At 48.8% G+C, this 24,376-nt stretch overlaps 1 protein-coding gene and 1 pseudogene across 6 annotated transcripts in view; one reads left to right on the top strand and one right to left on the bottom strand.

The window, feature by feature from the left end:
* The first annotated feature begins 624 nt into the window (after positions 1-624).
* RAB7B (RAB7B, member RAS oncogene family) overlaps positions 625-24,376 on the top strand; it is a 58,780-nt gene continuing 35,028 nt past the window's right edge. For 3 of the 6 annotated variants that reach the window (XM_027082800.1, XM_027082794.1, XM_027082799.1), the window contains exons 1-6: positions 791-908; positions 1,196-1,331; positions 8,846-8,914; positions 9,449-9,575; positions 10,299-10,514; positions 18,874-18,999. In XM_027082800.1, the coding sequence (XP_026938601.1) occupies positions 8,862-8,914; positions 9,449-9,575; positions 10,299-10,514; positions 18,874-18,999 (522 nt within the window). In that variant the 5' untranslated portion in view covers positions 791-908; positions 1,196-1,331; positions 8,846-8,861. Of the gene's footprint in view, positions 909-1,081; positions 1,332-4,878; positions 8,604-8,845; positions 8,915-9,448; positions 9,576-10,298; positions 10,515-18,873; positions 19,000-24,376 lie in introns of those variants that run through there. The other 3 variants (XM_027082796.1, XM_027082795.1, XM_027082797.1) reach the window with 3 other exon arrangements.
* Positions 3,310-3,634, bottom strand: LOC113607451 (60S ribosomal protein L39-like; annotated as a pseudogene).

Raw genomic sequence — 24,376 nt, 5'->3', positions numbered from 1 at the left:
TTTCCAAAGTAAACCAAGTGGAATATGTCCTAGAATTTTTCCAAATTTAATGTATCCTGTCCAATACTACACTTCATGGAAATCACTGCACCCTCCCTCCAGGCATGTTTGCTAGTGAAACAAAGAAATGAGCTTCAACTGGAGCTTTTGTTCCACCAAAAACTCCTCTCCAGGGCCTGTATCTAGCACTGCATGTGGCCTAGTGTGGGTTCAGGGATATTAAGTCCACCCTTGAGGAATGTATAGTCTACCTGACCAGACAGACCTAGACAGTAGCAAAGAAGCAGCGTCAGAGACTCAGATTGGAGAAAAGGAAGAACTTTTTGACGGTGAGGATTATTAAACAAAGGATGGAACTCCAAGAAGGAAAAACCCCATCTCAGGAGGACTGTGGGAACGGAGGGGCGCATCAAATGTATTATAAGCCTTAAAGGGATCCATCTGGGCGTGTCTAAACTCACTTTATTCCCGTTTAATCTGCCAGCCATAGTTACCCAAGGCATAGTTCCAGGCAGCTCAAATCTGCCTCACACTAACATTTTAACTTCCTGTAGTCTCCTAAGAACTTCGGGTTGGGTCACACATTCTCATCTGAGAGGCACAGGGAGATGTCAGGACTTGCCTCCCATCTCACAAGTCTGGTTCTGTGTGTGTGTGTGTGTGTGTGTGTTGATGTGGTGTGTTTGTGTGTGTGTGTGTAGATGTGGTGTGTGTGTGCGGTATTAAAGTGAGGGCAAGGTGTGAGGACTAGAGCCTCTCCTAACCAGGCTGATGGCAGGAGGGAATCTACTGCACATGTGAGTCTGATAATTCAACCAACAAAAGGGCCCCTTTCCTGGGCGGCTTCCAGCAACAGAGGCAGAAGTTCCTAAAAGCAGCCGGAGGCTTTTTATGGTGCCCACACACTGGTACGTTACCTTGCAGACCCTCTGACCCACAAGGGCCCACCCTCATGCCTCCTATGCCTCACTCCCCCCAGGACCAGAGTCCCTGTAAACTAAATTCTCAAGGGGCCCCAAATCCAGTCAGCTCGGAAGCCTGGCTTTCCCACCCTCCCACTCCCTCCACCCACACGGCTGAGGTCACCCCAGCCCAGCCTCTTTTGCAGCTTTCCCAAGTTTGTGCATGAGAGGGAGAGGAGGAAAACTCAGAAGGAAGTGTCTTAGCCTCAACAAACTCTTTTTTCCTCCCAAAGCCTTTTTCCTCTGACCCGGCCAAGACTGCTGCTCTAAGAGGAGACCCCGACCCAGAGGGAATCCCCACCTGCCGTCAGAGGCTGAAAGGGCCCTGGAAGCTTTGCTCGGTTCCTGTCTATTCCAGCAGCCCCAGAGGTATTTGGGTTTTGGGGCGTGGGGAGGAGTGGAGGCAAGGGAGGCTTAGGATCTGTCAGCTGCAGGGTTTAGATCCAGCCCAAAGAACACCCACGCCTGAGTAACTCCCAGGGGGTGGCAGCGAGCCAAGGCAGAAAGGACTCCCTGCCCAGCCAGGGGAGTTGGGGCCCGGCTCGGGGCTCTACACGGCCGGCTGTCAGCAGCAAAGCGATGCAGCTGCCGGCACAGTCAGAGAAGGGCCAGCCAGAGACCGGAGCCCTTCAGCAGGGCTGTGTCCTGCTAGCACCCAGAGTCTCCTCGCCACTTTGACAGGGCACCTTCTGGGGTGGAACCGTGTCAACCCACGGGTCTCATCGGGGAAGGGGGAACCCCTGGAGTAGGAGAGTGTCCCTCTTGTTCTAGACTGTAATTACGCCTCTCAGCACAGCTCTGTGATGCTTGGGGAGCCAATGAGCAGCGTTGGACAGGCCCGGATGTTAGTCTCAGCTTGCCACAAACTAGTTGTTCCTGACTCTGAAATCCGGGCTATGATGGCATGTTTTTAACTGCAAAGTGTCCTATAGTTGCTAGCATTGTATATTAATAAAAATAATTTCTTTGGACTTACAGATCAATCCCCCACCCCAGGTCACATGGAGATAGTAACTTACCTATATCCTCAGACCTACATAGTGCGTGGTAGGCATGCAGTCCATGTGCTGGATGATGGATAGACTGATGGACGGATGGACAGATGAATGGATGGATGGATGGACAGAAAGATGGATGGATAGATGACTATTTATTGAAGACTCAGTATCCCCGGCATGGGTCAGACTCTTTGGGGGGATACTGAGAGGTGTGAGGCATTGTCCTGCCCACTGGGCACTGACAGCCTACTTGGGGAAATAGAACTAATACCCCCAGAGAACTTAAAGAACAGGAGTGCTGAGCCTCCTGAAACCAGGGCTGTGGGTACACTTCCCGGAGAGAGCAGGTCTAAACCTGCTAGGATTTGGGTGGGTGAGGCAGACTTGTAAGCCTTCCTGCGAGGCAATAAAGGCGTATGCTCCCCGATAGCCTCTTTTCAAAGGCAAACTTACTTCAAGATTGTAAATCCCATTTATGTTTTAGGGTGGATACATTTGTTATTTTCCAAAGCGTGGGAGCAGAGAGGGGAGGCAGTGACGTGGGGTAAGATGGTCTGAGGAAGGGAGGCTTTGCCTGCTTCAGAAATCTCAGCTGCCCCCCTGCTCACTGCCTCTCATCCCTCCCCCCGTCAGCAGAAATGACACCTCACCCAACACCTCTTTTAGGCGGAAGGTTGTGTCTGCGTCCCGGTTGGGGCCAGGAGGGTAGAGAGAAACAAAGTGGGAAGGTAAAAACACAGCAGGTCCAAGAGTTCTTAGAAGACTGACTTTAAAAAGAACGTGTTGCATGGGGTGGGGGCACTGGGGAGGCATCAACTGCATCTTTCTCACTCCCTGGGCACTGAGCTACACTGAGCTGTGGCAGATGGGCAAGGCTAGGGCTTAGAAGTCCTGCCAGGCAAGATGGGGAGAAGAGTTAGCCACGTGCAGTGGAGAACAGTCCCCGGCAGACTCTGCTCTGTTCAGACCTGAGCCGGCTGAAGGGGAGCCCTGCATTGCAAACCTGCTTTTCACTGTTATTTAACAGTGGAGGGTGATGACTCAGTCTGGCCTCTAGGAGGATGCACTGGTTTAAAGTATCTGAGTCAGCTGAGTGGGAGGAAGGAGGCTTAAAAGGACAGACATTGCCAAAGCCCAGCCAAGGGCAGAGCCCAAATGTTACAAGAAGGACCTTCAGGCACAGTCTGAAATCTGCACGTGGTTCCCTGGTGAGCCCATCCAGTGTCTACCCTCAAGCCACCCTCCATTGCCAGTGATGTAGTCCTGGTCACCCTCTTGCTGCTAGTTATCCTGGGACCAACGACCAGGCTGTTTTATTTTATTTTATTTTTCAAACAAAAGGGCTCACATATTTACTACTGAACCAACCTGCTAGTGCAGAAGCATAGAAACAAAGAGGAAAATCATTTTTCCCAGTAGAACATGTCCTGCTGTCCAGACAGTGGACAGCTAGATATGGTAAGATGCCAGTGACCTTGATACAGCATCGATATGTGGGCCGTCTCGTGTGTGATTCCTTACAGACCCAGCTTGGCTCTTCTCCAATATCTCCTCTTAGAGTTGTACCTGATTTTATGACCAGTTTTCATGCAAATCCACTGGGAGAGTGGGACAATTCTGTTTTTGTTTCCTGGCCAGGAATTGCTTGATCCTGAATGTCTTGTGAGAAGGCATGGCAAGGAACAGAGTCAACCACACACACCAAGCTGGTGGAGAAGGGAAGAGAGAGACAGGCTATTGCAAATAGCAGCCCCAGCTAATCCCTGCCCTTCTGGCAGGGTGTAGGGGAATCTGCATGGCAGCAGACTTTGAGGGCTCAGCCAGAGGAAGAACTAGGGCAGTGGTGGGTGTAGGGGGCTCAGAGTAAAGGCTGAGGTGAGTTATAAGAATCTGGAGAAGAAAAGACTCAAGTAAAACTCCAAGACTTTAAATCTCAGGAGGGCTGGCAGGTAGCAGAGGAACTGAGCATTCTTTCTGTGGCTTCCAGGAGAAATCCACCCCTAGTGGAGGCAAGTTCTGTGGGGCAAGTCTGGCCATCTTTCCATGAATATGGTGCAGGTGGCTCAAGCACTGGGTGGGAGGTCGGACTAGATGAACTTTGGGGTCCTTCTGTAGTGAACTGGAGAATGATCCACACTGGTAGCTTGAAATCAGCCACGGTGGGAGTATTTACACCACAGAAAGCGGCAGGCACTACAAATCAGGTATCTGCCCCCCACCGTGTTTAACCGTTTAACCAGGTCTTTCCAATTTGCTCTAAGAGCATGACACATGCCACACTGCAGAATCAGCCACAGCCATGAGTGATGTCTATTTTACCCACAAGGGAACAGACTCACCAAGGTTAAGAAACTCTCCCAAGGTCACAAATATATGGAGGTGGGATGAAAACCCTGACGCCAAAACTCATGATCACTCTGGAGTCCCAGGAGGCCTCTCTCTCCTGCCCCAGACACAAAAGTGACTTGTCCTGTCAGGAAGTCACACTCAGATGTCTTTGGGCTGCCATCCTTCCACCTGCTCTTTATAAAGAAATGTTGTCTTTATTTGATGTATATATATATTTTTAGACGTGGTGAGGAATTCCAGGAATTTAAGCCAGGAAACTGGACTTCATGCCACATACACTGAGAAGTCCTCACCAGGCTTTTTTTATTTTTTAAATTTTTAAAATATTTATTTATTTATTTATGGCTACATTGGGTCTTCATTGCTGCGTGCGGGCTTTCTCTAGTTGTGGCGAGCGGGGTTTACTCTTCATTGCGGTGCACAGGCTTCTCATTGCAGTGACCTCTCTTGTTGCGGAGCACGGGTTCTAGGCCCGTGGGCTTCAGTAGTTGTGGCTCATGGGCTTAGTTGCTCCGTGGCATGTGGGATCTTCCCGGACCAGGAATCAAACCTGTGTCCCCTGCATTGGCAGGCGGATTCTTAACCACTGCACCACCAAGGAAGCCCTATTTGATATTTTTAATTACAATAACAACTTAGACTTGTGTAACAAATTTTAACAGAAGGCATATATAAAATAAAACAATAGCTCCTTGCCTCTAATCTACCTTTCCCCACATCCTATTAATCATTTAGTATGTATCTATCCATAGCTTTCTATGTATTGCAGGACAAGCATACATATAATATTAAACATATAGTCACACACACAGGGTTGTTGTTTTTATACAATTGTGATCATACTATACAAAATGTTCAGTGATTTTTTTTCACTTAAATTGTCATATTTTTCCACTTCATTACTTCACTCATTTAAAAACTGCCTAGTATTTCAGAGTATGTATGGATCATAATTTAGGCCAAGGGTCTTTTATTGATGGACATTTAGGTTACAATGTTCTTCAGCAATTATCTTTGTAAAAATGTATGTTTGAGCATATGTGTATTTCTGTTGGATAGACTCCTAGAATTAGAATCTAGGGTATATGCATATTAAATTTTGATACTGTCAAACTGCCGTCCAAAAAAGACAGTGCCAATTCAGAGTCTATCAGCAGTAAACAAGAGTTTTCCCCCACCCACTTGTCAACACTAAATATTATCATCAATCTTCTGAATTTTTGCCACTCTGGTGGGTAAAAGAGTGGTATTTTTTAACTTTGCATGTCCTTAAAAATTAGTAAGTTTAAGTGTCTCCCAAGGGTTACTACTTATCATTTATAAGATCTCTACTGGTTACTTATTCGTATTCTTTGCCTGCTTTTATGTTCTGTGTTGTCTTTGATTGTCTGTAGAGTGCTTTACACATAGTGGATATCGATCCTCTGTTATACGCATGCACTTTCCACCTGCCCCGCCCTCAACCCCAGCTTTCCCTTCATACGCACACCAGCTCTGCTGCACCATGTCAAACCCGAACCATCCAGCCCCCCAGACTCTCCGACAGGGGCACCAAGTGGCAGGGTGTGTGATCCTCATTCTAGTTTCACAGAAGGCGGTAAGTAGGACCTAGCAGCTGAGAGTGTGATCTCTGGAATCAGGCCTGTATTCAAGTCCCAGTTCTGCCACTTACAGACCGTGCTTTTAGAGATGAGCTTAACACCTCTCTAAACACTTCAGTGGTAAAACAGAGATAAGAGTAGTATCAATCCCACAAGATATTTCTGTGTGCTAACGTTTCTTGAGCCCTTAATTAGTGCCATAAATGCATTATAATAATGTACTATGTGTGTTAAATGTAGTATAATAATGTATTCATTTATTAACCTCCCGATGATATGTTTATTTGCATATTCGCAAAGTGCTCTACAACACCACCAGGCGAGTAAACCTTAGCTTATAGTGTGAGCGTTGACAACTCCGCATGGCAACGTGTGAATCTGCTCCCCTCTGCCTCAGGATGCTCTTTTGACCCCTGTGGTCAGTCCACACACGACGGCTCCTGTTCAGCAGCCCATTCCCTTGGCTTCCACTGTGGCTCTTGTCCCTTTGGCTGCCTTTCTCTCGATCCCCTACAGCTCTACCAGGGTTTTGTTGGGGTTCACCAAACCTGAGCCCAGTGCCCTAGATCCTGTGCACACAGATTCTACGGTTCAAACTCAGGACGTCAGGGGGCAACATGGCACAGAGCAGCCTTCTCTGGCCTTTGACTCACACGTTAACTCATCCGTATACTACCTGTGGGGCCTTAGATGAGTTATGAGTGACTTGGCTTCTCTGAGCCCCCGTTGTACTCATCTCATAGCTCATGATTTCCTAAGCCCTACAGAGCAGCCCCTGCAGGTGCTCAGCCAATGCTGGTTCCCTTCCCACTTCCCCCGCCTCCCTTTTGTTCTGACTCCCTTTCCAGGGCACTCTATTGACCTTTGAGGCTAAGTTAGCAGGTTGTACCAAAGCCTTTAGGAAAGAGCTCACCCTTGCTCCCCTTCCCGACTGGTAACTGATGCTTAGAGACACATGCCTTTCAGAAGCTTCTGAGTCACTTCTCCCTTGGCTGGTTTCCTTCTGGGCGGTGACACCCATTACAAAATACCAGCCCCTGTTAATACTTTGAATTCTCTTCCTCTGCCTGTCTGAAGCGTGGGAAATGTTTGACGAATGAATAAATGAATGACAGAATCCTTGGTCTGTATTCATGACCCATCTTAATCTTGCTTCCTTTCTAGGCTTTTCTCTCTCCACACTCTTCGCCTCACCCTTCCCTGAAGCAAACCATCCACCTTCTCCACTCCCCTGTTCCCAGAGCTTTGATATTTCATTTCCTCCTTGGAAATATCACCCCCAACTACCTGTGTCATTTCCTCAGGGCCCAGTTGGATTGGCAGCTTCTCCCCCAGCCCTGAATTCTCACAGCAGTTTCTTGGGGCCTCTGCCGGGGCTCTTGACATTTTCTCTCTGCTGTAATCACTCCCCCCTTTCCTTTCTCCCCTGATGACTCCCTGGAGTGAGCTCCTATTTGCTTTGTCTTTTGCCCTGGGCAAGGCTCTCGTGGCCCAGCGAGTTACACCCCAGTAGATAAAGCATTTTTCAACCAGAAGGGGCCTTGGGTCTTTGGGGCCCAGATGGCTCATCCTCTAGTTGGAAAGCCAAGACTCAAAGAGGGGAAGTAACTGGCCCAAGGTCACACAGTGGCAAAGTGAGAATTAGAACCAAAACCTCAGGACGTCCAATTGAGAGCTTTTTCCCAGTACCAGGCAAGTTCAAGCTGACCAACTTTTGCTACCTCGACCAGGCAGAGTCAGATCAAGGTTAACTCAATGCACCTACCGCATCCAAGGTCAGAAGACCCAGGAGTTGGGAATAGTATATATGTGTATGCGCGTAAGGGTCGAACCAAGGAGCCAGTTAAGCATAATTCCCTGAGACAGTTTTGCTTTATCTTGTTAATAATCACAATATATATACATATATAATTTATATGTATAAAACAGACATACAAGTATTTTTCTCTTATAGGAACAATACATGTTTGACATGTGTGTTGTTAAAAAAAATTGGAACGTACTAAAAAGTATAGAGAACAAAGTTAAAATCATAGTTTCCTACCACCCAGAATTAACCACTTACATTTTTTATATATTTCTTTCTAGATCTTTTTCCATGCAAGTAGGAATTCATTTCAATACGGGGGGGGGTGGTATGGTATGTACAGTTTAGTGTCTTCTGTTTTTCATTTAGATCCTGTGGTGTAAGCGTTTTCCCACGTTATTATAATATGCTCACAAACTCCATTTTAACGACTGCTTAATAGTTCATCGTGTGCCATGATTTTTTTTTTCTTTATTGTTGGATGTTTATAAATGACGCTGGGAAAGAACATTCCTGAACAAGAGGCTTTGCCTGCGTTTCAGATTATGTTTTTAGGACAAATTCCTAGAAGTGGAGGGCAGGGATATGTTTAAGGCTCTCAATACTCACTGCCAAGCAGCTTTCCAGAAACATGTACCAGTTACACCCCCACCAGCTGCATTAGAGAAGAGCCTTTTGATTCTGCCAATGCAGCAACACCTCGGGCTGAAGGAAGGCCACTCTTCCATCCAAAGCCTCTCAGCAGTCCTAACAATGGACCCCTTGTCCCACCCCCATCTCCTCTTCCCTCCATCCCTGGCTCCAGGCTTGGAACACAGGCTGTCTGCGAGGCCTCTGTTCAGTCCAGTCCAGCCTTGGTGCTCCACGGGGTTGGTAGAGCTGAAAGGTGAGAGGTGTGCCTGTCCTACAGGGCGGGGCCACCATCCTTCCAGCCTCAGAGAGACCCCCGGGGGGTGCGGAGGTGGGTGTGTAAGGGTTGCTGAGTCATCCGCCTCTTTTGGAGAACAAACCCATCCGATCCCAGGATAGAGTTCTGCACATGACGAGGGGAAAGTAGAGACCAGCCCCAGTGACAATGGCCACAGGGTTACTCTGGCCAGCATGTAGATGACTTCTGTTTCCCTACAGGCTCTGAAGCCCCTCCATGAATCCTCAGAAGAAGGTGGACCTCAAGCTCATCATCATCGGATCCCTGGGGTAAGCCAAGTTCAGCTCGGGGTCTGGGGGTTGGGAAGAAGCCCCTACCCAAGAACAGTGAGACGTCCTGTATGTGCTCCCACCTTGCATGGGTCCCTTTCTGATTCAGAGTGGCACCAGGGAGGGCATTCCACCCCAGGGAAGGGAACTGAGATGGGAGAAAGAGACTGGGAGTCAGGCTACCTGGTTTCTGACCGCAGCTCTGCACTTAACTCTGCAGTAACTAGGTGTGTGAATTAGGCAAGCCATTTAGCATCTCTCTGCCCTCCTACCTCCTGCTACATTCAGGAAAGACCTGAACCTTTTGCTGTGAGGCACTCAGCTCTCTGAAAACTTCTCTGCTCACTTTGGTCCCTGCTTCTTGTGTCCATTCCCTAGTATTAGCAAGCTACTCAAACTGCAAATGTTAGAAATTCAAAATCTCAGAGAGAGACAGTGGTGAGAGGGTCATGGTAAGATGTTGAGAAAGGTATGGATATGTGTGTGTGTGTGTGTGTGTGTGTGTGTCCACATGTGTCTGGGTTTTTTCCTTAGTGTTGGAAAGACTTCCCTCCTCCACCGATTCGTGCACAAGACATTTTATGAGGACTATCAGACCACACTGGGAGCTAGTATCCTCTCCAAGATTATCATACTGGATGACACAACTTTGAAGCTACAGGTGAGCTGCCCTCTCATTCCCTCTTCAATATACACACCTGAATATCACCCCATATTCCGTGGATGGCCACTCACACAGCAATGTGCACCAGGAGCTAGAAGAGTCTAGAGCATAGATCAGAAAACTTTAATTCATGGGCCAAATCTTGTCCGCCATCTGCTTTTGAAAATAAAGTTTTATTGGAACACAGCCCTGCCCGTTTGTTTACTCACGGTCTCTTTGGTTGCTTTCACAGTACAACAGCAGAATTGAGTAGTGGCAACAGACGGTGTATAGTCTGCAAAGCCTACGTTATTTACTATATGTCCCTTTACGGAAAGATTTACTGATCCCTGATCTAGAAGGAAGAGCATTAATCCAGAATTAAGAGGCCCCACCCTAAGGCTCAGGTTCCCTGGAAAACTTGCCAAGTGGACTTGGGCAAGTCACTCCCAAGGTCCAAATCTATCAGGTGGAAAAACAATGACTGTCCTGACGCCCCAGGTGGAAAATGAGGACTCAGATGTGAAAGTACTCTTGGGATGTTAAATATTACTGCAGAGATTCTATAGTGTACATGGGTGACAGGGTGTGTGATGCCCATGTGTGAAAGGACCTCGTGCACCTGTGCCAGGGCTATCTGCCCCCTACCCAGAAAAGGAAGTTTTGACATGATGTGACCTGGTTGGGCATACCTTCAGCCACTCATCACAGCCCCATGGAGCCTCTGTTCTTCCCCTCCAGATCTGGGACACAGGAGGACAGGAGCGATTCCGCTCCATGGTGTCTACCTTCTACAAAGGCTCTGATGGCTGCATCCTGGCTTTTGATGTCACTGACCTGGAGACCTTTGAAGCCCTGGAAACCTGGAGGGATGATGTTCTGGCCAAAACCATTCCAATGGAGCAGTCCTACCCCATGGTGGTGCTGGGGAACAAGATCGATCTGGCAGACCGGCAGGTACCGCTGACTCATTCATTCATTCATTTACCAAACATGTGAGGACTGGCTATATGCCAGGCACTGAGTTAAGTCCCACACATACAGAGTTGAATCAGGCAGGGTCCTTACCTTAAGAATTTCACAGTCTAGTAATGGATGCAGATAATTTAAAGACACTTACGATACAATAAGATAAATCATAAGCAATCATAGAGATACACCTTGGATATTTGGGGACCATAGTGAAAGGGCATCTATCTACTTAAGCCCAGAGTATAGAAAGGGCTTCCTATAAGGAAGTGGGTTCCAGGCTGAAGAAACAGCAAGAACAAAGGTAAGAAACAGAATGATGTGAGCCGAGAGCCGAAGGCAATTTTGTCTAGAGACAGGGAATGGAAGAATGAAGGCATCAGAAGTAGGCAGGTGGGATTTGAATTAACCTGTAGAACAGTATTTCTACCCAGGGTCAGATAGGGGGTCTGCAGTTATGAATTCTTGAAACTACAAATTTTCTGGGAAAGTAGTAATACAGTATTTATTTCTTATTAGCTTAAGCATATTCTATATCACCTGGCCAGCCACTTGACAAATGATCTGCTTGCTCCATGGCTGCGGTGACCACACTTATGTAGGTGTTCACCACTGCAGTGGCATTGAGTAGAGCTCTGTTCATCGTTGCCAACTAATGAGAAAAGAATAAAAGTAGACAATTTATAAAAGATGCTCTTGTGCCAAACAAAGCCCAAAGGACACCAAAAAGAGCATCTGAACAAGTTGTCTTAGTGTTTCAAATAGAGAAAATAAATGGGGTTCATATTTGAACCACATTTTCACAAGTGTTCAAATGGAGAAAAGTGATAGGAGAACTGAGGCATCATTTGGAATGATGGGTGGGTGGGTGGATGAATGGACGGTGGTGCTTCCAACTAAACTATTACCACCATAAAGAAGAGCCTCTTGTTCAGAGAGAGAGAGGAGTTTGGTTCTGACACGCTGAGTTGGAGGAGCTTGGAGAACAACTAATTGGGAATGACCAGTAGGCTTTAGAACACATAAGAATGAAACGTCAAAGGAGAAGTCTGTGCTGGAAATAGAAATCTAGAAGTCATCAATTCTATGGGAACTTCAGGTTGCAAATTTAGTGTCAATTCTCTAATTACAAATATCCAATCTCAAATAAGAATCAAAGTCCTAAGTTCATTCACGGCCAAGGGGTCTCTCTTCTTTCCACTGGGGCCAGCTGCAAGTGAGAACACTGTGGTCTAGGAGGGGCATCTCATTGCCAACTTTATGTGTCCACACTTCCTCCCCTTCTCAGGATAATTTTGGTTTCAGACCCCATCAGGAATGAAGCAAAAACAGGGATAAGAGGTCAGGAGAAGCGAAAACACCCTTATTTGACTGGTACTGTCTTAAGATAGTTTGTGCTCTCTGGGCCCAACAGGTATTTCAACTTGTCTCTTGGTGGGTTACTCCTTTGGGTCCTAAGAAGCCTCCATTGGGAACATTTAACTGTACCTCCCCTGACAAGGGTCTTGCATATTCTTCCTCAGCTCTTAATGTAGGAGCTTAAGAGCCATCCTCCACTCCATGGGGTCCCCTCCTCCTGCAGACACTCTTCCTGATGGGGTTTACAACAGCTCCAGGCTGGCTAGCTCTCTGTGGAGCCCGCCTCTCTTTCATAAGGCACACCCATGCATTCTGGCTCCATTGTAGGGCCAAGGGTAATTCGTTCTCAGTGCAGTCTGTCCTCTCTCTGCCCTGTTGCCTTTTGCCTTAAATCCCTCAGATGCAATCAGATACCAATCCACTGTAGCCACCAAGCTCCAGGGGTCATATGTTAACCTTTCCAAGTGGCCTCTTTTGGCCAGAGGTGAGGCCTTACATGGTCTCCCTCTTGGGAGGGGTGTCCCCCCAACACAACTCTCCCCCTCTAAAAAAAATCCTTTCTAACCTCCTTTTCAATCCTTTTATTCCATGCCGGGGGTGTTAGAGTCGTCTAGCAGATTCTTGGTCATGAACATTTGGAAATGTGCATGGTCCCAGGGGTGGTCTGTCTCCCAACCAACTTGATACCTGGCATCGATCACACTGTAGTGTCTCTGCCAAAGCTTCCATTTCACATCTTGCTTCATATACCTGCAAGTCGTGGGGTGGGCAGTCGAGGGAGTTCAAGACTGAGAGCCCGCTGTTTCCTCAGTGAAATAAGAGGCACCATCTTCTGTTGAGAAGGGAGCCCAGGAGGAGTCTCAAGAATCATGGTGAAGCTGTGCCAGTTACTCTGCAGAGCAACGGGTGAAGGGGCTAGTCAGGGACAAAGACCAGAGCTGATGGGCAGAGCAACGGGTGAAGGGGCTAGTCAGGGACAAAGACCAGAACTGATGGGCAGAGCAACGGGTGAAGGGGCTAGTCAGGGACAAAGACCAGAAGTGATGGGTGACACCAAGGGCTCAGGAGGCCAGGAGTTTGAAGTGGAGTCTATGTTGTGTTTTTCTTCAACCGTGGTACATGGGGTAAAAGCCAGGGACCTGATGGAAGGTTTTTCCAGACAAGAGTAGCTGAAAAACAGAGCTGCAAGGGGACTCACTGAGAACCCATGGAGGAAAGAGGAGAGACAAGAAGAGGCTGAAGAACCAGGAGGCTGTCAGAGGTTGAGGAACAGGGCAGAAGGAGGGGGGGGAAAAGAGACCAGACAATGGAGGCCCTGGGTCTGGGCCTGGGAAGGAGAGGCTGAGTGGAGAGAAGGTGAAGACGGCTACAGGGGAAGGAAGTGTGAGGCTCTCGTGAGCGTTGGGGGCTGCATGCAGAGGAAGCTTCACGAGATCGCAAGTGTTCAGTGAACCAGGGGGTACCTGGCAGGATGGGAGGCATAGGTGACGACTCAGAGGGGTAGAGGGGGTCCGATCCCAGCTGCAGGGAGATGAGCTTTGCTCTGCAGAGAGAGGAAGAATAAAAGTTTGAAAGAAGCAGCAAAGACCCAGGCAAGCCCATCCAGGTCTCTGGGGTCTGTACTGAGTAGGGTGTGGAAATAACCCGCACTGGAGAGGGTGACAAGGGAAGGGCTTGAAGGGAGGCAGGAGGAACAGAGGTAAGGAAGTGCTCGCAGCCATGAAATGAGCACAGGGAGGTGGAGAGGAGGAACTGGAAGTGGGGAGAGCAGAGGGACTTCAGTCCAGAGACCCAGGATCGTGGAGCTAGAGGTGAGGCTGGGAAGCGGCTGCCCTCAAACGGCACAGACCCAGCAGGGGACACCGCCAGTTGCTGAGAGGCACACCCTGGGCTTGGAGATCCAGGCTGGAGACGCTCGCCGCTTGCACAGGGTTGAGTGGATGAGAGCTGAGGGCCACCGGAAGGGGCACCTTCTCTGGGCTCAAATTCATGCTCAAATTCGTGTGTGTCCTTGGCCAGTTCCAGCTTCTTTGTGAAATAGAGACCAGACTCAGATTTCATGAGGTTGTTTGAGGATTATAGGCAATGATGCCTACAAAGCACGTGGCAATCTTAATACATGGAAGTGACTGTTACCCTCCTTAATTTAATATCTCCAAGGTGTGGGCTGGGAAGATCGGGAAGCTCTTCCTACTTAACAAAATGAAAATGAATATTTAAAACATATATGCTAGATGTGGGATGATGAAAAAGCTGTGGAAATGAGCAGTGGGGATGGTTACACAAAGATGTGAATGTACTAATGCCACTGAACTGTACACTTAAATATAGTTAAAATGGTAAATTTTATGTTTATATATATTTTACCACAATCAATCAATCAATACCTCACCAGGATAATTTTAAAGAAATTACTGACTTAGATTTTTCTTAAAACCCCTACACCTTCTACACAAGGTAAAAGTGAAAAAAAAATTAGTTTATTGGAAAGAACAGTTCTGCTAGCATCTATGCTGCAAGGAATTTATTCACTAGGACGTGAATTCTTTGCTCTACACTCAGGCAGTTTCTAACTTACTGCTGATTCATAACATTGGGATTATGTTTTCTTTGTTATTTTTGATTGGTTTAAGATGTATCGGTACACTAATCTTAACACACACAATTGATCATTTTAAATGCATATGAAGTATGGGGATATATGTATATGTAGAGCTGATTCACTTTGTTATAAAGCAGAAACTAACACACCATTGTAAAGCATTATACTCCAATAAAGAGGTTAAAAAAAAAAAAAGGAAAAAATAATAAATAGGGGCTTCCCTGGTGGCGCAGTGGTTGAGAGTCCGCCTGCCGATGCAGGGGACGTGGGTTCGTGCCCCGGTCTGGGAAGATCCCACATGCCGTGGAACAGCTGGGCCCGTGAGCCATGGCCGCTGAGCCTGCACATCTGGAGCCTGTGCTCCGCAACGGGAGAGGCCACAACAGTGAGAGGCCCGCGTACCGCAAAAATAAATAAATAAATGCACATTAGGGAATTCCCTGGCAGTCCAGTTGTTAGTACTCCGTGCTTCCACTGCAGGGGGCACAGATTCAATCCCTGACTGGGGAACTAAGATCTCACATGCTATGTGGTGTGGCCAAAGGCAAACAAACAAACAAATTAATTAATTAAATGCATATGAGATGGAAAAGCATCATAAATAAAAGTCTGCAAAGTGGACTAATTTTGTCAAACATCTGACTTTTAATGAACAAACCAAATTGTAACAGGGAAAGTAAAATGTTAATAGTATATTGTCGGGACTTCCCTGGTGGTGCAGTGGTTAAGAATCCACCTGCCAATGCAGGGGACACAGGTTCGAGCCCTGGTCCGGGAAGATCCCACATGCCATGGAGCAACTAAGCCCGTGCACCGCAACTACTGAGCCTGCGTGCTAGAGCCCGCGAGCCACAACTACTGAGCCCACGTGCCACAACTACTGAAGCCCTCACGCCTAGAGCCCGTGCTCCGCAACAAGAGAAGCAACCACAATGAGAAGCCCACGCACCACAACGAAGAGTAGCCCCTGCTCACCTCAACTAGAGAAAGCCCACGCACAGCAACAAAGACCCAAAACAGCCAAAAATAAAAATAAATTAATTTTTAAAAAGTAGTATAGGGCTTCCCTGGTGGCTCAGTGGTTGAGTCCGCCTGCCGATGCAGGGGACACGGGTTCGTGCCCCGGTCTGGGAAGAGCCCACATGCCGCGGAGCGGCTAGGCCCGTGAGCCATGGCCGCTGGGCCTGCACGTCCGGAGCCTGTGCTCCGCAATGGGAGAGGTCACAACAGTGAGAGGCCCGCGTACCGAAAAAAAAAAAAAAAAGTAGTATATTGTCAGCCAAAACAAAATCAATGGAAGTAACACTTTCAAAATTTTCATACTTCCCATGTCCCCACGGCTGACACCCTGAGTTTATTTCCACAGTCAGAGCCTAAATTATAAATAGCTGTTATTTTATAAATAAAAGAAGACAAGATGATTTTAAAAATCATGAAGATGTAACTAGAATTGGAAGGGAAAAGTGCTGTGTGGGTCATTTTCTTCCCAGGGCGACATTCTGAGGTTGAGTGGGAGAGGTGAGGGATATAAAAGGAGTGTTAATTTGCAGCACAATCTCAACTGATATTCTAGAGTGTGTATTTAATCACTCCGTAAAAACCAGACAGAGAATGATCGGGGAGAAGTGAGAGAAAACGTCTGTCATAACCGGACTCTGGGCAGGCCCAGTCACTGTCAGTGGTTGAGAAGGGACAGAGAGATCTTCGGGCTGTAGGTGTGGGCTTGTCTTCCTAGCTTTATCTCTGGGTGACCTTGGGCACCAGTCTGGGCTTCAGCTTCTCATGCCATAGCATATGAAGAATCTCCCTGCTTCTTGGAGAAGCAGAGACACTTGCCTTCATTGCAATTTACTTCCATTTTTACTGCAACTCCTGAGCACCAACGATGTGCCCAGAAAAATGCTCATTAGCTGGTGGCAGTAGGATATAAAGAAGGGGGAGCAATAAGAAGAGTAAGTCCAGTCCTTGCCCTAAAGTCTTTTTTTTAAACTTTTATTCCTTTTCTTTCTTTCTTTAAATTTATTTTTGGCTGCATTGGCTCTTCATTGCTGCGTGTGGCCTTTCTCTAGTCGTGGCGAGCGGGGGCTCCTCTTCATTGCGGTGCACGGGCTTCTCATTGCCATGTCTTCTCTTGTTGCGGAGCACGGGCTCTAGGCACACTGGCTTCAGTAGTTGTGGCGCACAGGCTTAGTCACTCCACAGCACGTGGGATCTTCCTGGACCAGGGCTCGAACCCGTGTCCCCTGCATTGGCAGTTGGATTCTTAACCACTGCACCACCAGGGAAGCCCACCCTAAGGTCTTTTAAAGAACTTTAGAAGATGCAAAACCTTTGGAATTCCAAAGATGCCATCAAGGTATTATTATAACATGTTAATTTCTAATGATTATTTATTTGTGTGTTACTAGTAAGGACAATAATAATCAGCAACTTGGCCATCCTTGATTCTTCATCCACATAGTTCAGGATTTTCCCCGATCTGTTAGGCTTCTTGGCTGTTCACCAGATCAAGGACATCTATGCTCCACAGAACAGAGCAGTTGTGGCCAGTTCGGGGGCCCCTCGCCCCAAAAGGCAGGAGGACCTTAGAGATCAGAGGCCAAGACCATGGCCTGGACTCTCTCCCTGCTCTGCTGAAGTGCAGCAGCTCCAGGGAGACTGAGCGTGGGGGACCAGAGGTGTCATCTGGGCTCCCCAAAGGGCAGGCTGCTTAGCTACCCCAGTTTCTACCCTGCAGTCTTAGGAAGCGAGCCTCACAATACCAGAGCAATGCCACTGGACAACAGAGGCTTTGTGAAAGAGAGCCATGAGTCCCTGGGGCCTGCTGCCACTCCTGAGGCCAGGACAGCAAGGGCCAAAGAGACAGGGGACAGTGATGGTTCCTTGAATCCCAGTAAGCTAGGCTTTCCAGAACCTGCAGGAGACAAAGTGACAAGGAACAGTCTCAGATCTCCCCCTGGCTGCCCTGGGTTCAAGGAAAGGGGCAGAATGATTCTTTCTCCATGAGAAAAACCTTGGCTCCCTTAAAGTGAAATAATGGTTAGAAAGTATCAGGCACAGCAAATATCAATATATGGTCATTCCCTCTTCCCCAAAATAATTGATTAGACTAAACTCAGGAACCAATGTCTTTGGAAGGAACCCACTGGCTGCCAGAGCATTCTCCAATCTAATCCTCAAACTGTGATTGACGTTTGCATTTGGGTAGAGCCGTATTCATTCAGCCTGTACTGAGTGGTTCATGGTGCCAGGCCAAGAGCTAAAAGTCCTGACCCTGAGTTCAAGAAACCTGCAGTCCAGTGGGAGAGACAGACCAGCAGAATTCTTGTGCAGTGCCCTGAAGAGGGCAGTGCAGATGCCATGGGACCACTGAGCTGTGGCTGGATCCAAGTTCTGCCTTCCTTAGCTGTGTGATCTGAGGCAAGCTGCTGAACCTCTCTGAGGCTCAGTGTTCTTATCTATAAAGTGAAGCTAAAAAGACCCATTTCACAAGGTTGTTAGAGGATTAAGTGAGTTAATAGGATCAGATGTCTAACCTAGTATCTGGCCCAGAGTGGGAGCTTATCAACTGTTCCAAAGACTCTACCCTGAGGAAGAAGGGTTAACAGGGACCTGAGTCTCTGCCCAGCAGCGTGGGCCTGGTCAGCCAGCTCAGGAGAAGAAAGTCCTCCCTCCCTGGCTAGTGCCTGTTATGTCCACCTCCCTTTGAAGGAACTGAGGAAGGAGTCAATGGCAGGAAGAAGCTCCTAGTGTAGGCCTTAAGAAGATGGCATAGTTCAGAGGGCTCTAATTCTTCGAGGCCTGTATTCAAACCCTGCTCAGCCCCACACACTCCAGTCCTCGAACTCCTCATGTGTAAAATGGAGCTAACAATAGCTACTTCATTGGCTTATGTTAAAAAATAACACGTGGGGCTTCCCTGGTGGCGCAGTGGTTAAAAAGCCACCTGCCAATGCAGAGGACACAGGCTCGAGCCCTGGTCCAGGAAGATCCCACATGCCGCGGAGCCACTAAGCCCATGCACCACAACTACTGAGCCCGCGAGCCGCAACTACTGAAGCCCATGTGCCTAGAGCCCGCCCTCCACAACGAGAGAAGCCACCGCAGTGAGAAGCCCACACACCGCAACGAAGAGTAGCCCCCATTCGCTGCAACTAGAGAAAAGCCTGCGCACAGCAACGAAGACCCAATGCAGCCAAAAATAAATTAATTAACTAATTAATTTTAAAAATAATAATAACACCTGTAAACTTACAGACACATGGAAGGTTCTCAATAAATGAGAGTGGTGGTGGGGAAGGTGGGACTGTGATGATGGTGATAATCATGGTGGGGATGGTGGAGATGGGGACCCAGGAACAGTGATCATTTCTTCCCCTCATGCAGGTGCCACAGGAGGTAGCCCAAGACTGGTGTAAAGAGAAGAATATTCCCTATTTTGAAGTCAGTGCCAAGAATGACATCAATGTGGTACAAGCCTTCGAGATGCTGGCCAGTCGGGCTCTGTCAAGGGTGAGTGGCAGCTGCCAGCTGCCCCCTAGGATGGGGCAACTCAGGAGCATCCAGAAAAGTATCTATTGGGAGGGACGAGGGTGGGACAGGATTGCTCATCATCTTAATTAATCAGTTGTTGAATGGGCTCAACGGTATTCCAATTCTGGAACCACAGAATACCAGAGGCATAAAGCTTCCTTAGAATCCATCATCAGTGGTCCCTCAATCCGGCTGATTACCATTTGTGGAGTTTCTAAAAAATACAGTTCGATACGTCACCCCGGAGACTCTAATTTAGTAAGAGTTTGAGAAGTAATGCTCTAGTTCAGTCCTCACTGATGGGAGAGAAGCCCCAAGGTGCCAAGTATTGGTCCAAGTGGAATAATGAAGCCTGCGGGAGTTGCTGACATCCTCCAATCAAAATGATGGATAGATGTAGACCACTTGGTGTAGTCTCTCAACAAGCATGTGTTGAGTATGTCACGTGTGTCAGGTCCCGTCCAGGGCTCCGAGGCCCCTTGATCTCATAAGGGAGACAGATCGGCACAGGAGTGGCTGCAGTGCAGGCACTGTATGGTGGGCAAGGACTGGTGATGGGGCCCCAGAGGAGGGACACACAGCCCACACTGCAGGGGAGAGAGAAGAGGAAGATCAGAGGTCACCTGGAAGTATTAGCAGGGTTTTAATGCCCTTCTGATATAGAGTTCAGAAACTCTGAAGAGGGCCCGTGAGAGATTTGCACAGGGAGGGGCTCAGCACGTTTCATTATTCTGCCATATGCAATCAAGGTGGGCTTCTTGGAAGTGGAGAGAAGGTCATCACGGCAGTGATTCTGAATTGAGGAAAGGAGCGAATGAGGATGGGCAGTCGGAGGGCTCCCCTCTGTGGAAGGGCCTGCTGTCACGGGTCTGCCTGGCCCTGCCCTGTGGGTTGTCCACAACGGAGAGGGACAGCAGCCACCCCTAGCAGCTGTCCAGGGAGAGGGCTCGAGCTTGCCACCCTTACACCCCATTGCCTTCATCTCAGAGTTTGCCCCCGTGTGCTATTATTCATGCTTCCCCTCCCGGCCCCCAGCCCTCACTGTGTCATGTTAAAAGGAAGAAGAGGGGTGTCTATCTCTAGCACATGGTCAAGAAGTGCTGCTCTATCACACAGTCGGTGATGCAGGTGTGCCTGCTCATGCCGTCCCCTGGAAGGTGAGGGATGCTGTTTGACCTCATAGCGTGATACGTGATCACTGATCCTCCACAAACACAGTGCAATGATCGCCAAGTGCTCAGTCACGGGGAAGCTCCCTCAGCCCACAGCCAGTGTCTGTGTGTAGTTAGCAACTGTCCTTTCTGGAGAAGGCGTGTCCTTCATTCTTGAAACTATGTCCTTCCTGCTGTGTCACTTTTATGACATAGTGATGTGAGTGGATGGTAGTTTGTCTGCTTGTTTTTCTTTTCCATTGTCCTTACTTGGCAAAAGAATGGATTGGCGACCCCACGTCAGTCCCTCACAATGATGGGGGAAATTTACCGATGAGAAGTTTGGCGTTCACGGGTGTGATACCCGCAGTCAGACTGACCTGGGTTTGATCCCGCCCTCATGCTTTCAAGTGGACCCCTGGGCAAGACATATGACTTCTCTGAGCCTCAATTTCCTCATAAGATGGAAATAATTCCATCCCATAAACGTTCTTGAGTTGTCAGGCTAGGGCTGGAGATGTGGACCTCAGTGGCCCCACGGTCAGGTAAAGGAGTAAGGCATCCAAAACCGGAGGTCATGCAGAGAGAACAGGCTTGCGGTTGCCAAGGGGGAGGGGGGAGGGGAGGGAAGGATTGGGAGTTTGGGACTAGCAGATGCAAACTCGTATATATAGAATGGAGAAACACCAAGGTCCTATTGTATGGCACAGGGAACTGTAGTCAATATCCTGTAATAGGCCATGATGGAAAAGACAAAACATATAGATTTACAAAAGAAAAAAGAAAACAGATAGACTGTCATGGGGTGAGGTAGGTGCCATGGGCTGGGGCGGGGAGGGGACACGGCCAAGGCATCGAGGTGACTCAGAGGTGCTGGTGGCGAGGGCGGGCGAGGATGCCTGCCCAGAGAGGTGACGTGTGAGTTGGAGCTTGAAAGGTCATATGCAGTTTGCGTGGGGGACACGGTAGGCCGTTGAAAGCACAGGCAAGAGCCGCAGAAGGGCGGAGAGAAGGGCGTGGCGGAGGCCCGGGCGTGAGTCCACAGGGCTCACGTGAGGGACCACGGTGGGCTCCGTCTGTAAGAGGAAGAACCGTGGCATGGAGGGAAGTGGGGCCGCTGGGCCGAGGTGAGCGATGGGGCTCTCAAGGCCAACAGCACCAGACCATGAAGGCCTGGTGAGCCCCAACCAGACCTTGGACTTCATGCTGTAGGCCCATGACCTCTAGACCCGCTACCAGACTCCCAGGGCACACAGGGGCCCAGTACGGAGGCCAGCAGGGCGCATCTTCCAGCAATGTCTCTATTATTCAGAAATCTGGAAGGGAAACATTTCACCCTAAAATAAACATAATTACTCGAGCACTGAATGTAAAAACTCACACGGATTTTTAAGGTGAAACTGGAGTTTCCAAATCTATACTTTAAAATCAAACAGGAGTTTTCAAGGACATTTCCTACAAGTAGCTCTCCCCTCCTTCCCAGGGAGGTCATGTGCTCATTCACACCAGCCCAGAGTATTTGGAGAGGAAGATGTGAGAGGTGCTGCTAGAATAAGGAGGGAGCCGCAGCCTGGGGTGGGAAGAGCTGGGCTCTGAAGCCGGGTGGGTCTGGCTTATTTCCTGGCTCTACCTCTTACTCACTGTGTCCCTGACAAGTCATACAGCCTCCCCTAAGCCATCACTTCCTTCCCTTTAAAGTACAAGTAATAGTATCGTCCTCATGGGGCTGTTGCCAGGGCTAAATAAAATAATATGGTAGCACAGAGAAGGCATTAAATAAAAGGTAGCTATTTTTAAATGAAAGCTATGGCTAAGGGCTTTCAGCAGGGAAGTTTCATGCTGCAGGGAGGATGCGCTTGATGGGTGATTCAGAAAGGTCCAGGCATGAGAGGATGAAGACGGCAAGGACGGGGTAGATTAAAGAGACTTTGGAGGGAGAACCGTCAGGGATTGATGATGATCAAATGTAGGAGAGAAGGAATCAGGAGCTGTTGAGATTGATACCGAGGTTTCTAGCTTGGCAAACGGAGGGATGATTGATTAGTGATGCTATAGACCAAGATAGAAAAGAGAGGGGAAAGCAAAAGTGTCACAAGAGGAGGAGGCAATGGAGCACATGGCATTTGGGGTTCCTTGAGGTTCCTTGGAATGTCTGAGTTCTGCAGTGAGCTCTGGATGGAAAGAGCAGCTTACAGGTAGAGCGCCAGAAGAGGTACTCGGGTTACATTTTGAAAGGAGAGAAGGTAGCTAGTTACTTTAGTTTCCCAATCTGGCCACTTTCAAGGATTAGGGTATTTAGTTATTCCAAAATATGACTAAGAATGCCCTCATAATCAAAGAAGGGACACCCACCTGCTTTGGGGGATTTGGGATGAAGGGATTTTGCTCTTACCAAGTTGGCAATACCATCCCTGCTGGGGCTCAGCGTGAGCTGCAGCATGGAGGCCGGTTCCTTTTGGATTAATTAGAGAAAGACACACTTGCCACATCCGGGAGGGAAGCAGGCTGACAGGCAGGTAAGCTTAGTGAAATTATAGGACTTCTATGAGGTCCTCAGGATGTAGGATCTAGAGTCAGGGCTATGAGGTGACCAGGCTTGGAGGGGCAGACTCCCACAGTCACATCCCCACTGAAATGATGCATTAGGACTCTATGGTGTTACTTTACAGTTAGACATGCACATACTTGCTAAGATGACTGGGGTCTGGAGAAAAGAATCACACAGGAAATCTAATAATGGACTGCCAGTGACTTGGAAGGTTTGCAGGAAACCTGAGGAGGGAGATGATGCCATTATCGAGTGAAATGATGTCATAAATGGGAAGAGCTCAGGGCTGACTTGGACCTGGGGAGGATGTGACTCTTATTGGGTGAAGAGAGCTGGCATGAAGACCTCAGGCTTTGCCGGTGTGTAATGAACGAGGGCGTTTCTCACACCTTCAAAGGCAACATCGTTTGTTCCTCGAATAAAGTGCAAAGCAGCTCAGAAAGCCCTCAGCTTAGACTCTCCCTCCCAAAGGCTGGCCTCGAGGACAAGGCACAGGTTCTGTTCATGATCCCAGCTGGGCCTTCTGTGGACGTGAGGGGGAGGCATACTCAGGGGTGATGAATCAACAGGCCCTGCCCCCTGGGTCCAAAAGACCCAGCTAGGAGAGTTCCTGATCCCAGGCAAGGTCTCTTTGATGTTTATGGTGAGAGGGGGACCAGGAAAACACAAAAAATAAGAGAATCTTTTCAAAAGCCTGTCTTTCTGGGAGACGTGGATCAGTCAGCTTAAAAAGGGACTTAAACAGCAATGCTCTACTCCCCCTCATCTCTCCCTGTGAGGCTCAGAGTGTCAGTGGAGCGAGTGGGCCCTGCAGATGGGGCCAGCTGGAGGACTGGATGGTGTCCCGGGCGGTGCAGCCCCGAGCGCGCACAGCAGACCTGGGCAGTGCTGGGGGAAGGAGCCTCAGGAAACTCAGGGGAGGACTCTGCTCTTTCAGGGTGAGGGGCTGGGGAAGGCCTGTGGTGCGCTGGGCCGGCTCTGCCAGCAGTGGGCTAGGATCCTCCCCAGCGGAGGGGAAGATGGAACTGGGGTGTGGAGACATCCCCAGAGGGACAGGCTTTCATTGGGAGACACTGCCCCTGACTCCCCAGCACTAATCTTTCCTAATGAAAAATATATATATATATATATAACAAATAAAATTCTAATAGCTCCAAAGAATTTGCTGAGGGCTACTCAAGGCCCATCATCCCGGCTGACTAAGGGTAGCTGGTGCTCTGCTGGCCCGGACACCCTACCAGGGAGCGGGTGAGAAACCAGGGGCTCTTCAAGAAGCAAAGAGCTTCCCTGGTGGCACAGTGGTTGAGAGTCCACCTGCCGATGCAGGGGACGCGGGTTCGTGGCCCGGTCTGGGAAGATCCCACATGCCGCGGAGCGGCTGGGCCCGTGAGCCATGGCCGCTGAGCCTGCGCGTCCGGAGCCTGTGCTCCACAATGGGAGAGGTCACAACAGTGAGAGGCCCGCATACAGCAAAAAAGAAAAAGAAAAAAAAAAAGAAGCAAATAGTGGGAAGAAGGGCTGGGTCCCAGGCCCGGTGCCCTGAGCTCTGTGCTGTCAGGCTAACCCACTGCTTGCTGTCTGGTAGCGGCAGCGAGTGACGGGGCATCATGGGACCTTCTCATGTGTCTTGGGGGGTGACCATCATGAGGGTGCTGCA

The sequence above is a fragment of the Aethalodelphis obliquidens genome, unplaced genomic scaffold (genome assembly GCF_003676395.1).
Source record: "Aethalodelphis obliquidens isolate GAN/ISIS:26980383/991018 unplaced genomic scaffold, ASM367639v1 scaffold48, whole genome shotgun sequence".
Taxonomy (NCBI): domain Eukaryota; kingdom Metazoa; phylum Chordata; class Mammalia; order Artiodactyla; family Delphinidae; genus Aethalodelphis; species Aethalodelphis obliquidens.
The sequence above is the reverse complement of the archived record's forward strand: the minus strand, read 5'-3'. Positions and strand labels throughout refer to the sequence as shown.